The following is a 15,416-nucleotide window of genomic DNA, read 5'->3' on the forward strand; positions in this document are numbered from 1 at the left end:
TGTCATATCTTAGCTTAAAAGCAGAATCTGTAGCTGAGTGTAGTGGTACACAGGTGTCATGCCAGCATTGAGAAGCTAGATTAGGGGGATCACTGCAGGCTTGAGGCCAGCCTGACCCATATAATGAATTACAGAGTAGCCAGGGTTACCATAGCAAGAGGTTCTGTTTCACAAAACCAAAAGGAAAACAAACAAACAAACAAAAAAGCCCATGAACTTTTCTTATTTATTTTTGTTTTGTATGATAAATGTTCAGACTGTGAAATGGTCAAAAATTTCTCTACTTAGAAATACATAAAACTGGTTAGTAAATGAAAATGTGAGAACCATTTCTGTATGCCAACCAATTTTAATATAAATTGTTTTCAGAGGGTGAGGGTTATCTTCTGAGAATTATTTCTGAAGAAGATACTTCGGAGTATCCTAACATTTCAGAGATATATTTAAGGACATTAAAAATTAAGTTAGCATATGATTTCTGTGTGGTTGTCCTTCTAATTTCCCTATTTTTCCATCTCTTCTTCTCTAGCATAGAGAAAAATACATCCTTTAATGAGAAATCGTGTTGAAATCTTAGTATTTGAGCTTGCAGTTCCAAGTCCAACTCATTTTCCTATGTTTTCTGTTATATGGTCACCAGAATATTTGTTGTTAATTTTTTGTTTGTTTGTTTCGTGGTCTACTTTTCCTGTTCCAACAAGAGTTTCTTCGGTTCTTTAGTTTTGCTACTGAGGAACAGAGAGAACTGAATTATTTGGTAAGGAGAGTTACCTTTGGAATTTCTGCGATAAGTTTTACTGTAGAGAACAAGCTGTTTTATCTAAAAGGAATCTTTGTGAACTAGTTGGTTTGTTTATTAACTGAACCAAGATACAAGAACAGGCTAAAAATCTGGGGCTAGGTCTTCATTTGCTTCTGTTACTGCTGTCTTTGTTTTCCTTGTTAGTTGTTTTTGACAGGATCTCTCTATGTGGCCTTGGCTAGCCCGTAACTAACTAGATAGACCAAGCTGGCCTTGAATTACAGAGATCTGCCTCTGTCTCCCAAGTGCTGGGATCAAAGGCTTGCCCCGTCATGCCTGGGTTCCTTGGCTTTTGATTGCCAGCAATAGCAGTAACTGAAGTTCAGTTTCCACCAGACATCTACAACAGATTAGCCACAAATAGCCTGACAGCTGTCAGACATTCAGTGAATTAGTCTCAATACACTGGTGCTTGCTTGTTCTTGCTTTATTACTGACCAGTGTACCAAACAGTCACTTCAGAGATTAGACTTTCCCCGTGAGGGCTCTCCAGAGTTCTGGATTCTGTAGTTAAATTCCATCACTAGAAAGATGCTCTTCTCGTCTTCCTTTTCTGCATCGTTCCCTTAGTAGCTCTGTTTTACCTCTGCTCTGAGCCATAGGCACCTGACTTAGGTTTAGACAGAAGGGTCTGGGCTTATGGGGTTGTTTATATTTACTAAGATGAGTGCCATGAAGAATGAATATGAGTGTGGCACCCTGAGCAGTCATGTAGGCTTCGTCTTGCATTTCCACAGATGTTAGTATCTGAGTCGATAGTAGAAAGATCTTTAGCTCCCATTGGTGCCAGTGTCTCTTGTGAGATGCCAAACACCAGCATGTGTACAATCAAAATAACCCCTTTCTAACACAGAATACAAGTTAATCTTGAATTACAGAGTGGAGGTATGGATCTTTTTCCATTTGTTTAAAAGGCCATATCCAGACTGGGGGTGTTATTGCTCAGCAGGAAGACATTTTCCTAGTATGTATGAACCCTTGGGATCAGTCTTCAGAACCATAAAAAGAATAAAAAGACTGTACCCCATCTTGTAGTGCAAGTTGCCTTCTTATTTTCATTGTTTAATTTAAGTGTTGATTAAAAGAGTAATATAGAGAATTTTATCAATTCACCAAACTCGGTCTTGACTTTAGAAAGGTCTGTTGTGGGCCCTTCTCCCCAATTGCCATCTTTTTCCCTAATTGAAAACTTTTGACTCCTAGGCAGTGGGAATTCACCACCTAGCAGCAGTCTAACTCCTCCCAGCCATGTCAACTTGTCTCCAAATACTGTCCCAGAGTTCTCTTACTCTAGCAGTGAAGATGAGTTCTATGATGCTGATGAATTCCATCAAAGTGGCTCATCCCCAAAGCGCTTAATAGAGTAAGTACGTGAGTAATGTATGCATTCAAATGGATCCTGCTTTCTAAACGATGTGGTCTTTAGACTGCTCTTAGTGAGACTTGCCTTGTACAGTCTGTGAGAGGACTGCTTGCTTTTCACATTCTTATTGAGCAAAAAGTTTTGACTTATACTCTTGACTTAGTAATACAAACTGGATAAATGACATCAACTATGATAATGTGCTAGTAATGTCATGTCAGCTATGTATATTCCTTTAATGGCACTGTCTTCAGGAGGAGGATCCAGTGAGAACTGAGTAAGCTGTGAGGTATTTTGAAAGAGGAGTCACTATCACATGTGCTTGTATTAGAGTGGGACATTTAACAATTAAAGCAGGGATTTTACTGGGTGGTAGAATGGTAGAAATAACTTAGTTTGTTGAAAGAAATTTTATATATATATATATATATATATATATATATATATATATATTCCATGATACATGGGGTATTTATTTGAATGATTATAAATTGGAAGCTTATAAATAATAGGATTTTATTTCTCATATTTCAGTCCAAAATCTGGGGGCTGGCATATTTGTTTGTGGTGGATGCTTGCTTTCTGGTTCACAGGTCACACCTTCTAATAGTGTTCTTGTTATGGTGGAAAGCAAGGCAGCTCTCTAGGGCTTCTAATCCATGTACAAATTATTACCTCATGACCTGATTGTTACTCAAAATCTGTACCTCTTAATATTGTCACATCAGCAATTCAAGTTTCAACGTAAGAATTTAGGAACAGGACTGGAGAAATAGCTTAGAAGTTAAGAGCACTGACTGCTCTTCCAGGGAACCCAGGATTGATTCCCAGCACCTATATGGCAGCTTTTATCTGCATGCAGGATAGATAAACACACACAAGAATATATACATGCACAGATGTTTCCAGGATAGCATGCAGTTATACATAGAAAGCCATGGGGCATTTTGAGGTCTTGGGCTAGGGGAGGGTTTCCAGAGGAGAGAGAGAATGTGATTCTAAAGGGTGATGAGGTTAGGTAGAGAGAGTGGAAATGGGCCTGGGAATAGGAAGAAATAGACAAATGGAACCCTGTTAGAGAACTATGGCGGTGAGCTGACTTTCCTCACAGGGGAAACCTGTATCTAGCAAATTGACAAGCAGTCCTGGAAGCAGCCAGCAGCACTGCTTCTTTCCTGTTGGTGTGTAGAAGCACTGAGGAGAGGAGCCTGCACTCACCATTGCCCAGAGTGTCTGAGGCGTCTATGTGATAGAATTTGTAGCATTAGTGGATAGACTCTACAAGACAGGTCATGATGACATGGCCCTCGTCTTTGGTTACTCCATTAGCAGTGCTGTGGAGCATTTCAACAAACAGGAATTGCTGCTGGTGACTGGCTCTGTTTCAGAGGGGATATTACAGTATCATAGGGAATCTGAAACAGCACCACCTGAGTGACATCATTACCCTGGTAGAATGCAGTCTGGAGGTATAGAAGAAACATGAGCTGCAACTGAAGATAGGCAGTAAGCTGCAACTGAAAGAAGAACAGCATAACGTTTGAAAAGATGATGTTAAACTGGTAAAAATATTTGCATCTCCTATAGTCAAAAGTGTACATTTCTCCTGCATGTACTGATCATCTAGAGACTAAGACTTAACAAAAGAGAAGAATGGGCAAATGATATGAATATAAAATACATAGATAAATACACATTTAATATGCAAAATAGCTGGCCAGCTTCTTAATAATTGTTCAATAAGAGTATGTTGAGGTTCTGTTTCTTAATTATAGATAGACATAAATTCAGGTGGTGTATACTAGCCCTGCTGGTGAAGAGTGACCATGCTCATTCTCATGGGGAAGACATGGAACAGGTTGCATGAAGGGTGAGGATAATCTTTACCATGATTACAAGTGCTGCCTTTAGCCCAACAATTCCACTGTGGACATTGATCCTATAGCTAACCTACATCTGTGAAATGTGCTTACTATGCTGCTGATTGCAGTGTGGTTTATAATATTTGAAACAATTAAACTTTAGGAGGCTACTGAAGAATGATGATAATATGACCATGCAGAGCAGTAACGATGCCTACTCAGTAACTCTGCAGCCTTGTAAAAGTAGCCTGTTTTTCTGAGTGTAGTGTGCACACCTTTGATCCCAGCACCAAGAAGGCAGAGGCAGGCAAATCTCTGATGGATCTACATAAGTCAGTCCCAGGCTAACCAGAATGTTGCAGGGCTGAGGTATAATTGAGTGGTGCCTGACTAACGTGCATTAAACCCAGCCCTGGGGTGGGTCAGGAAGCAGTACCAACAACAAAAAGAACAAAAAGGATGTTGTATTAGCGAGCCATACAGTGAGCACTTTTACCTTCTTTTACACAGCATTTTTATTTTGAAGTTCCTTCATGTTATCCCTGTATTACTATGTCACTAGCATATTCCTTTTTATTGCTGGGCATTTTTCTGTTGTGGGAGTATATACTGCACTAGTTTGTTCTTTTATTGATAGGCTGCCAAGCTGTTAACAGATTTTAGTTGTTACAAATAAAACTGTTATAATATCTTTTGTGCCCTCCCCCAAAGGCATGAATGTAATGACTTGATTTGTTTGTAGTAGCTCAGTGCAACTGAAGTGCAAGGCACACAGTTTTATTTGGTAGGCTTTTAGGAATTTTGAACATTGTCCTATGAGTGTTGGCAGTTTCTTGCCAGGTCGGCATTTTGTGGATAGGTGCCTCAGATTGTGTAGTGTGGGGGGATGGTGCTTACTGCCGATAGAAAGAGAAGACAAAACCTGGTAGTAGACTTAAGAAGTTCAAGTGACTTGCCCTGTGGTGGTCCCTGGGGATAGCCCAGTACTGGAGAGAAGACACCGAGCAGGAAGGTTGGCAAGCCCTCTGATAGGTTTTTCATTAGAAAACATTTGACTTGTTTTCCTCCATTAATTGAAGGCTAGCTACATAACATTGTATAGGAAAAGTTTGACAGGTGTTAGCTAATTAAATAACAGACTTATCGACCTCTGTACAGGTAGGTTGCTATGGTTCAGGTGCCTGAATTCTAGAATCTCCGATACATTGCCTTCTGAATCTGTTCTGTTGGGTGCCCTTGGTCAACTTACTTATCCTGTGTACTCCTCAGTTTCCTCATTGGTGAAATGGGGCTAATAATAAGCTCAGTGTGGAGGAGTCATTGTGAGTGTTTAAATGAGAACAGTGTAAGTCAGATGTGCGGAGCTTAGCATAACTGCTTTCCTAGAAAACACAGACTTTACTTTCACGTTACTTCTGCTTGTCAGAGGCACAGTTAGCTTTATTTTTGCTAAACATTTCTTCCTACTTTTCCTTCTTTCTTTGAAGTTGGTGCAATTGTTGTAGGTTGGATTTTGCTTTATGTGGCAGGATAAATTTAAGAGACTGATTGTATGTGAATTGCAAATTTCAATTAGTCATTGAGAGTTCTTTCAGTTAGAAATGTGTGTAGGACTCTTTTTTATGTACGTGAATTAAGAATTGGAATTCATCTGTAATAATGACTCAAAACCAACAGTTGTCAGGAAAACAGCTGGTAGCTTGTGAACTTCACTTTAGTGAGGGGAATTTGACTTCTAAATTTGGGGGAAAGTAAATTAAATATGGTCTAGATTAACACCTGGTGTATGAGTTGGGTGAGGAAGGGATGAAGGCCAGATGAACAAGAAGAATTAGGTTCTCTTCTTTTTCTCTCTCTTGCTCTTTGTCTCTTCTAACCCCTCCCCCTTAGCTTTTAAAGTTTTTCATGTTTACTATTTTTAATTCATTTCTGCCACCTCAAATTCATGACTTTTTTCTCTAATATTATTACATACATACTATACATGTAGTCATGTGTGTGTGTGTGTGTGTGTGTGTGTGTGTGTGTGTGTGAATAAGTATATAAATACAACCTGCTGAGTCCATTAGTATTGCTTGTGTGTGTATGTCCTTAAGGCTGACCTTCGTATTGGATAACTAATTAGGGGGCACTCCCTGGAGAAGACTTGAATCTCCCTCTCTCAGTAGTTGTTAATTACTTGTATCTCTTTGACTCGGGGCAAAAGTTCCTCCATCCACATCAACTGGCGGTGTCACTGTTGAATCTTGTTAGGTAGCCATATTATTGAGATATTATGGGTGTGTCTCCCCTGTTATATAGAGAAGATAAAATTTTGCAGCACACATCCTAATCACCATTACAACCTCCCTTAATGTTCCCTGAGTCTTGAGTGTGGCGTTTGTGTGGTAGGTGTATCATTTGCGGCTGGGCATCTCAAGGTCAGTTGCTCTCTGTCTTCAGTTTGGCCCATTCTGACTTTCTGTGATGTTCTCTGCTAGAAAATGAAGCTTTTGATGTGAGGTGGGAGCTGCATTTGCCTGTTGTAAGGGTATGTATTTAGACTACAGTTAGAGAAGATAGTCGTTTGGGAAAGTAGTTGTAGTAGGTTCTCCTGTAGGTCCCATGGCCTCACTGGCCACGGGGAGTTAGCTGGGTTTACAATATTAGACATGAATTTCCTCTATTGGATGGGTGTTAAGTCCAGTCAAACAGCTGTTGGTTACCACGAGGCTTCACAACTGGGTAGGACTATAGATTGCCTTTCTCCATTGTCAGCTTGTATATCACCTCTTGTACTCCAAGGCTAGTCCTCGGAGGAGCCTTCTGGGTCAGATCCAGCTCAGTATCTCCAAGTCCTGTGTTTTCAGCAATAGGGACTTCTTTAAATTCTGGAATGGCAATAGCAGTAGCTTGGATGTTTGGGGATTTGCTTGGGCTCTCCTGACCAACTCGAAGGACTCCCCATGTCTCTTACTGGGGGATTGTGCTAGTCTAGGCTCTTGGGGGAGCATTATCATCCTAGGTGACGATCATAACTTCATTTAAACTGTACACATATGTATACATGTATACTTAATACATAATTTTAGGTAGATATAATATGTTGTAGTATGAATGATTTCCACACTAGCCTAGGATGGAGTATAACAAAGGTTTATTTATTAGGGGTGAACTCACAGAAAGAGTCATGACCCGCTGTCCTCTGTGTGCTCTGGGAGCTGGAACCGAATCCAGCAGCCAAAGGCCTGCACATGCTTTTTGTCTGCATTTATAGTCATGAGACCATACTCAAAGTGGTCCAGTATCTTAAAGGCTATTGGCTGAAGGAGTTCCCACAGCACCTCCCCCTTTTGTCTAAATAAGAGAGTTCTAAGCATAATATAAAACTATAAATAATAAGAACAAATATCAAGTAGAAAAATTAGAATTACAACCAGCACGAACAACATCAATCAAGAAACATATGCTAAATGTTTTAATAATTTTTCTATCCTAAGGAGTCTAAGTCTTATATTAGAAATGGTTTGACTAAGTCATGAGAGCAAAGTAACTACAGCTCTTTAATCTTCAACCCCATCAAAAACCTGAGAAGGGAAATAATTTTACTTGAGTAAATAGGAAGTGCAATGGAGCAACTTCTAAAAGATGCAAGAAATGACAGAGACAACTGGTTACCTGGGCAATCACCCAAAGTCTCATTTGCAGTGTTGGGGCAACCAACTTTGGCTAAGGCCTGGAGTGACTGACCGACCATTTTCAGAGGCAAGAAAATTTTCAGAACCATCTTACCCTGTCTTGACAAGGTTGGGCAGTCTTTTTGCTTATATTCTGTTTATCCATCCTGGACACTGTGCTTTGTCAGTGATTGAAGAAGGGACAGTTCTTTGCCCAAAGACCAGTTTTACCAAGAAGAAAACAAGCTCCAAGTGGAGTGTGTTCAGTGCCCAACATTCTCTCGGGAATAGATCGGTGCTGCCAGGAGCAATCGTGTCTCACATCAACAGAATCCTAAGTTATTTACATGCCATTTTCTACAGTTCTTTGAAGTTTTTGAAGGTTACCTTAGATAACCTTAGATTACCTTAGATTGCAGAATACAATCTCTGTGCATCTAAAGAACCTGATTATTCTAACTATAAAATGACAAATATGGATGACTATTGACCTATAATTCTTAATACCTATATAGTTTAAAGACTAAGGCTTCATATTAAAATATTAAACAATCTTTCAAACAACTGTGCAGCAAAAGAGGACAGTGACCTTCAAATGTAAACAATGTGTATTTTGATCAGAGGTAGAAATGTATTGTGCGATATGATAAATATATACTAAAATTGCATCAGTATACAAAACATCTTAAGCAGAGGTAGAAACATGCATGTATATAGTATGACAAAAATAACTTTGCATAGGTGCTCAAATATTATATACAGAAATAGCATATTCAGTATAACAAATATAATTTGAATTTGTATCAATATACAAGAATCTATACCAGTGTAAGTTGTCTATAAACTGTCACACATATTATTAGTATATGTAAGTGCATACTTATCTACCTATTACCCCATCCAATCCCTTTTTTTTTTCTTTTTTCAAAAGAGATCCCTTGGCCTACTTAATTTACACCCCCAACCCAGTACCACTTATATCCAGGGTTAGATGTCCCTAACCCTGAGGACAAACTTGGTTGGGAGAAAGGATAATTTCCCCAGCAGTAATACATAATTCCTTGTGGCTTTTCAAACATCCTTCCTTCCTCTCCCTGTGATGCCCTCCTTTCTCCCCTGGCCTGGCTAAAGCTCCTCCCCTACCATTTTTCCTTTTGCCCCTTTATAGCATCCATGTGTCCTGCCTTTGCCTCTAGAGCATCTTCCTTCCCCCACCTTCATGGGTTTTTTTCCCTTTTTCTGGCTTCTGTAATTACTCCAGGTTATATACTCATACCTGAAGCTGTGGAGTTAGGAACCACAGATGAGGGAGAGAGTATGGTGTTTGTCTTTCTGGGTTTGTTTTACTTAACTCAGTATAATATTTTCTATTCCACTGATTTACCTGCAGATTTCATCATTTCATTTTCCCTTACTGCCAAATAGTAATCCGTTGTGTATAAGTAATCATATTTTCCCTATCTCTTCTATCCATCAGCTGAAGGACATTTAAGCTATTTTCACTTCCTACCTGTTGTAAATAGAATAATGAGCACAGCTGATCAATGAGCAGAACGTCTGATCCTCTGGGTGGATATGCATACCATCGTCTGGATGGGTCATTTGGCCTAGATTTAGCTTTTTGAGAATTCTCCACACTTGATTTTTCTCAATGGCTACACCAGTTTGCATTCCCACTAACAATAAAAAATGTTTCCCTTTGCCTGCCTGCCGGCCTGCCTGCCTGCCTATCTATCTTTCTGTCTGTCTGTCTATCTAATCTAATCAATAAACTCATTGTTCAGATCCATAGCCCATTTTTTTAAATTAGGTGTTTTTTACTCTGTTTTTTTTTTCTTTAAGTTTTTTTGTATAGCCTGGATAGTAATCCTCTATCAGCTGTATAGCTGGCAAAGATTCTTTCCCATTCTGTGAATTTCCTCTTCCTTTGCTGTACAGCTTTTTAGTTTTATGAAGTCCCACTTTTCAATTGTTGGCTTTTATTCCTGGGCAAATGGAATTTAGAAAGGCGTTTGTTACTCTTTGTCTTGCAGGGTGCCTGTGTTTTTTTCTAGCAGGTCCACTGTCTCAGATTAGTCTCAGGTTTCCCTGTTAATCTCTGGTTCTGTTCATTTTGGTCCTAACTCTCCTGTTGGTGAAATTGGGCAAAGGTCTGTGAATCTCGTTTATCTTCCCAAAGAACCAGCTTTTAGATTTGTTGTTTCTTTGTATCGTTTTCTTCATTTCTGTTTCATTATTTTCTGCTCTTATTTATATTATTTCTTGCCTGGATTTGGGTTCAATTTGTTCTTGTTTTTCTACATTTGTGTTGGATCACTAAGTCATTCATTTTTGCTCTTCCTGAGTTTTTTAATGGAGCTTAGAGTTATAAATTTCATTCTTAGGACTCCTTTTAATGTGTCCTAAAAACTTCATTTAGTTCCAGGAATTTTACTTTTCTTTTTTTCTTTATTTTTATTTATTCTATCCCTCTTTTATATCATATATCTTGAGCTCATTCATTTCCCCTGTCCCTTTGCATTCACCCTCCTACCCTGCTTCCCTCTCCCAAAGATAAAACATATTTAAAAGAAAAAAGGGGGGATGGAATCTGCAGTGAGACACAGTGAGTCATGCAGTAAACCCCTTTGTCCATGCATTTTATTTCCAAGTGTTCATTACAAAGAGTCTTTGGTTCAAGGCCTCTAACTTCTACTACTCTATCAGTGCTGGGTCCTCACTAGGATTCTTCCTGGGTATCCTGTTGTTGCACTATGACATGGAGATCCTGCAACGTTGGGTCTGTGGGTCCGGTCCCTTCACATACTCCAGTAGATCATAGATGGGGTGGATATTGGAGCGGGCCAAGTCTTAACCCTGGTTCTAGACCTGGGCAGCTGTAGGGTTGTTCTGCCAGCCAGTTCTCCCTGACCTTATCACCAGGGTGAGCTCCACCTTTTGAAGCAATGAGCAAGGGGTGGGGCCTGTTCTCCTGCTTTCAGCCTTTGGATGGGCTTTCCCACACCCATACTATTAGAGCTAGCTCTGTTGTGTTACTAGATGAGATAAAGGGGCCTCTCTTCCCAGTGTTGCAGATGGTGAGGGGTAAGGACAGCCCTCCTGCTCTTATGAACCCGGGCTGAGCTTCTCCATCTGTCTCAGGTATTGATGGACAGAAGGTAGAGAGGAGGGCATCTCTCCTCCAGCCATGCTGCCACATGTCTGATGAGTAATGAGGACATCTCCTTCCCTCATAACAGTGGGCCTGGATCACCCTCATCTCTGACCACTGGGCGTCTGTGCTGTGCTGCCTAGGTGAGGGACAGGGTCTATTTCCAGAGTGCTGTAGCTGGTAAGGGGGAGGGTCAGCTCTCTTGTCTGTTGCAGGCAGAAAGGGGTGAGGAGACCTTTCTCACCCTCCCACACAACCATGTGGCTGACAGACAAGTAGTGGGAACAGCTCTCCCATGCTTTACAAGTTAGGGTCTGACCCACCCACACCTCCACAAGGTTGGCTCTATTGTGTTACCCTAGGTGTGGTGCAGACCCTGCTCTCCCAAGTTTTGCAGCTGGTGTGGGGCAGGAGCAGCTCTCCTGCTCTTGTGACCCCAGGGCCGGTTCTCATATTTGCTTCAGACATTGATAGGTGGGGGAGGGAAGGAAGGCAACTCTCTCCCTCCCTTGCCGTCATAAGACAGATGGATGATGGGGATAGCTCTCCATTGCTCACTACTTACCTACACCTGTGCCAACAGGGTTAGCTACATTGTGTTGCCTAGGCAAGGTGCAGGGCCTGCTCTCTTGAGTGTTGTGGCTGATAGGGATCAGAGACAGCTCTCCTGTTCTTATGACCACAGGGCCAGCTCTCCCCCATCTGCCTCAGGTGTTGATGGGCATTTGGGAGGGGGCAAGGGGTAGGCATCTCTCTCATGCCTGTATCACCACAAAACAGGTAAGTGATGGGGACAGTTCTCCCATTTTCACAACTTTGTGGCTGGCTCACCCACCCTTTTGCTAACAGGGTTGGCTCTGTTGTGCTGCCCTGATGAGGTGCAGGGCCTGCTCTTCTGGTCAAGGGGTCAGCTCCCTCATCATCTCAGCCTGCTTCCATCTCCTCCCTCTCTTCAGATATGCCTCTGTTCACAGGACCTGAACTGCTCTCCCTCCTCCCTCCTTCCTGCCCTCCCTCTCTCCTTCCCTCCCTCCCACACTACACTACACCTCTGCTCATTCAAATAGTGCCCATCTGACTGGTACTACAAAGCATCAGATGGGACTTTGTTTTTCTCCTTGGAGCCCAGGGCAGACAGCCCCAGACCTGCATATGCGTCTCCTTGTCCTGCTCAGGTTGACTTTTAGGCTGGGCTGGGCCGCATACTTCCTTCTCTCAAAGAGATCATTATAGTGCCCAGCCACCTGGCACCTGGTTGGTGCATTTGACTGAGTTTCTCCCATCCTGGCCGCATAGCTTGGGGTGGGGACTTTGCTGGAGTTCTGTGGCAGGCTGCGGTTAGAATCCCCGGCCCGCTGCTTTGAATTTTACTTTTCTTGAGGTCTTCTTTGGCACATTTCATCAGTCAGGCATGTGTTGTTTACTCTCCAGGAGTAGTTTGTGTAATACTTGAGGTCTGTTTGCTGTTGGTTGTAAGTTTTACTACATTGTCTGATAGGATACACAAAAATTCCAGTTTTTTCTGAATTTGTTAAGATTTGTTTTGTGTCCCAGTATGTGATCTATTTATTTTAAAGAAGCTTTCATGGATTTCTGAGTAGAATATATGCTCTTTGGTGTTTGGGTGGGATATTTTGTAGATATTTCTTAGGTCTATGAGCTGTATGATGATGTTTTTTTTTGTCTGGGTGACGTATTGGAGAAAATGTGGTCTTGACATCATCTACAACTAAGCTGGAGTTCATCTTTGAGTCTTTTCATTGTAGCAGGTCACTTTCTGTGCTTCAGAATTTGATGCATGTGTGTTTAGGATTGAAATAGCTTCTTGGTTAATAGTTCCCTTGATTACAATGTTTCTTTATCTCTCTGATTAGTTTTAATTTGAACTCTTTGTTGACTATCAGAGTAGCAACACCTGCCTGCTTCCCAGTCTCATTAACTTGGAATCCCACCACCTTACAATGTCTTCATTTTAAGGTGATGCTTCCCTGTCTTCACAGCTGAGTTTCTCCCAGACAACAGAAAGATAAATTTTGTTTCTTAAGCATTCAGCTGTCTCATGTCTTTTGTTTTGGAAAGCTGGCACTATTAGTGTTTGAAGTTACTATGGAGCAGAGTGATTTGCAGTTATTTCATTATTGGATCTTTCTGTTGTTAATAGTACTTTTCATTTGAATATTACACTTTCATTTTTCTCCTTTGATGGTCTCTTGGCTCTGTTTGTTCCTCTCTTCAGTCAGAAGTATTCCCTCCAGTGTTCTGTGTAGAACTGGGTGATAGTCATAGATCCTTTTAGCCTGCTTATATCGTGGCAGTGTTCTTTCTCCCTCATCTATGACAGATAGTTTTGCTGGGGTCAGTAGTCCAGATTGCTGGACATTGATGCAGGTTCTTCAGGCTTTTCGAATTTCCATGGATAAGCTAGCTGTCATTCTGATGGGCCTGCCTTCCTTCCTTCCTTCCTTCCTTCCTTCCTTCCTTCCTTCCTTCCTTCCTTTCTTTCTTTCTTTCTTTCTTTTTTGTGACTTGTGGAGTTTGTTGTTTCTCTTCTCTTGCAGCTTTCAATACTCTTTCTTTGTTCTTTTTATCTGGTTTATATTTGACCATGATATGCTATAGGGAGTGTTTTTTTTTAATAGGGAGGTTTTTCTGGTTCTATTTGGTGTTATTTGCATGTTACTTATATCTGTGTAAATGTGTTTCCTTGATTTAGGGAAATTTTCTTCTGTGGTCTTGTGAAGACCTGGTATATACCATTGGCCTAGGATTCTTCTCCCTTCATCTGTGCCTATACTTTAAAAAATTGATTTTTTAAAATATCTTTTTGGGGGCTGAAGATATGGCTCAGAGGTTAAGAGCACTGGCTGCTCTTCCAGAGGTCCTGAGTTCAATTCCCAGCAACTACATGGTGGTTTACAACCATCTATGAGACCCGGTACCCTCTTCTGGTGGGCAGACATACATGCAGATGGAACATTGTATACATAATAAATAAATAATTAAAAAAAAGGAAAAAAAGAAATGTTGAAAATTAAAGATATTGCTTAAAAATACCTTTTTGAAATTAAATTTTTTTACTAGTTGTATTTATTTTATGTGTATGAGTATGTATGTACACTGTGTGTGTGTGTACAGTGCCCACAGAGTCAGGAGAGGCATTGGATCCTGAACTGGAGTAATGGATGGTTGGGAACCACTATGTATATGCTAGGAACTGAACCCAGGTCCTCTACAAGAGTAACAAGTGTTCTTGACCTCTGAGCCATTTTTCCAGTCCCAGACTTGATGTTTTCATATATCCCACAGTGCCCACATGGCCTTAATGTTTTAATTTTTCATATTCTTTGTTTGCATGCTTTGGTTCCTCTATTTTATCACAGGCTCTGATATCTGTCTTCCCCTTGCTCCATTCTAATTGTAAGGCTTCCCCCTGAGTTTTCTCATTGGGCTATTGAGTTTTCAATTCAATCTTTATCTTACTTGGGTTCTCTTCAGTACTTCTTTGCCTTTACTTGAATTCAGTTTTCAGATTCTGGTTATTTGGTTTATCATTTTATTTGGCTGGTGTCTGTGTTTTTGTGGCCATCACTAGGGTGACTGTTGCTCTTCAAGCTTGTTGAGCTGTGTGTGTCTGCACTAAACTCTGGATTCTTTTAAGTTCTGTATCCTGGGGTTCATCTAGGTAGTTCTCCCTGGCCAGTGTTTCCGCAGGACTGCTGGGTTTAGGAGAAGATATGCACTGCCTTGGCCTTTCAGATTGTTGTGTTTGTGATGAAACCTGGCCATGTGGGTGTCTTTCCTTGGTTGTGTGTCTAATGTGAGATTCTAGGGTCTCTCTGTTGAGTGGAACCTTTATTTGGTTGTTGTCCACGCTTTGGTAATTCCATATGATGTATGTATAGTTGATTGGTCAATCTTCAGATATCAGTGTTGATTTTGGGTTGGAGGAACAGGGGTGATTCCAGTTCAGTGTTAAGTGGGAATTTATGTAAACGGGACAAAAGACTGAATTTGCTTGCGCTAATATGCAAGCAGTGCCACCCAAAGCTATGCCTACGTGTGTGGGGATAGAGTGGGTGGAGCAAGAGTCTTGGACACTTGCTCGACTAGCATGTGTGCAGGCTGTGGCCAAAGCAAGGCCTGCAGGCTGGGGACAGCACGAGTGAACAGCCTGACAGCACTCACTGCAGCGCTCACTGCGGTGCTGTCGTGTCATGAGTGGTTGAGAAACTACTAACAGTTTTTAAAGATTTAAAGATTTAATTTTATTCATGTTTGCCTAGGGATGGAGAAACAGATCACTCAACAAAAATATATAGTAAAAGTGGGAGGGTGGACTTATGTGCAACTTTTAAACTACAGTAATGATATGCTTAATTATTGCCATGCATAGCAGTACAGGCTTGGCAAATAGCCACTTAGAATTGCGAAGCAAAAGGCTGATTTTCTTATTTCAGCTGTCGTTGTATATTTAAACAGAATTTAAAGCCTTTTTAACAATAGCTATTTTCTTTTTGTTATTACAGTGTATGTGTATGTGTGTGTGTATGTGTGTGTTTGTGTGTGTGTACTACAGTCACCT

The 15,416-nt window shown here is 40.8% G+C and overlaps 1 protein-coding gene across 10 annotated transcripts in view; it reads left to right on the forward strand.

The window, feature by feature from the left end:
• Positions 1-15,416, forward strand: part of Osbpl9 (oxysterol binding protein like 9) — a 142,873-nt gene that overhangs the window by 113,684 nt on the left and 13,773 nt on the right. For all 10 annotated transcript variants that reach the window (XM_048453356.3, XM_048453357.3, XM_087904749.1 and 7 more), the window contains one exon: positions 2,006-2,165. In XM_048453356.3, coding sequence (XP_048309313.2) covers positions 2,006-2,165 — 160 coding nt within the window. The remainder of the gene's footprint in view (positions 1-2,005; positions 2,166-15,416) is intronic.

This window comes from Myodes glareolus, chromosome 3, assembly GCF_982192425.1.
Source record: "Myodes glareolus chromosome 3, mMyoGla1.1, whole genome shotgun sequence".
Lineage (NCBI taxonomy): Eukaryota > Metazoa > Chordata > Mammalia > Rodentia > Cricetidae > Myodes > Myodes glareolus.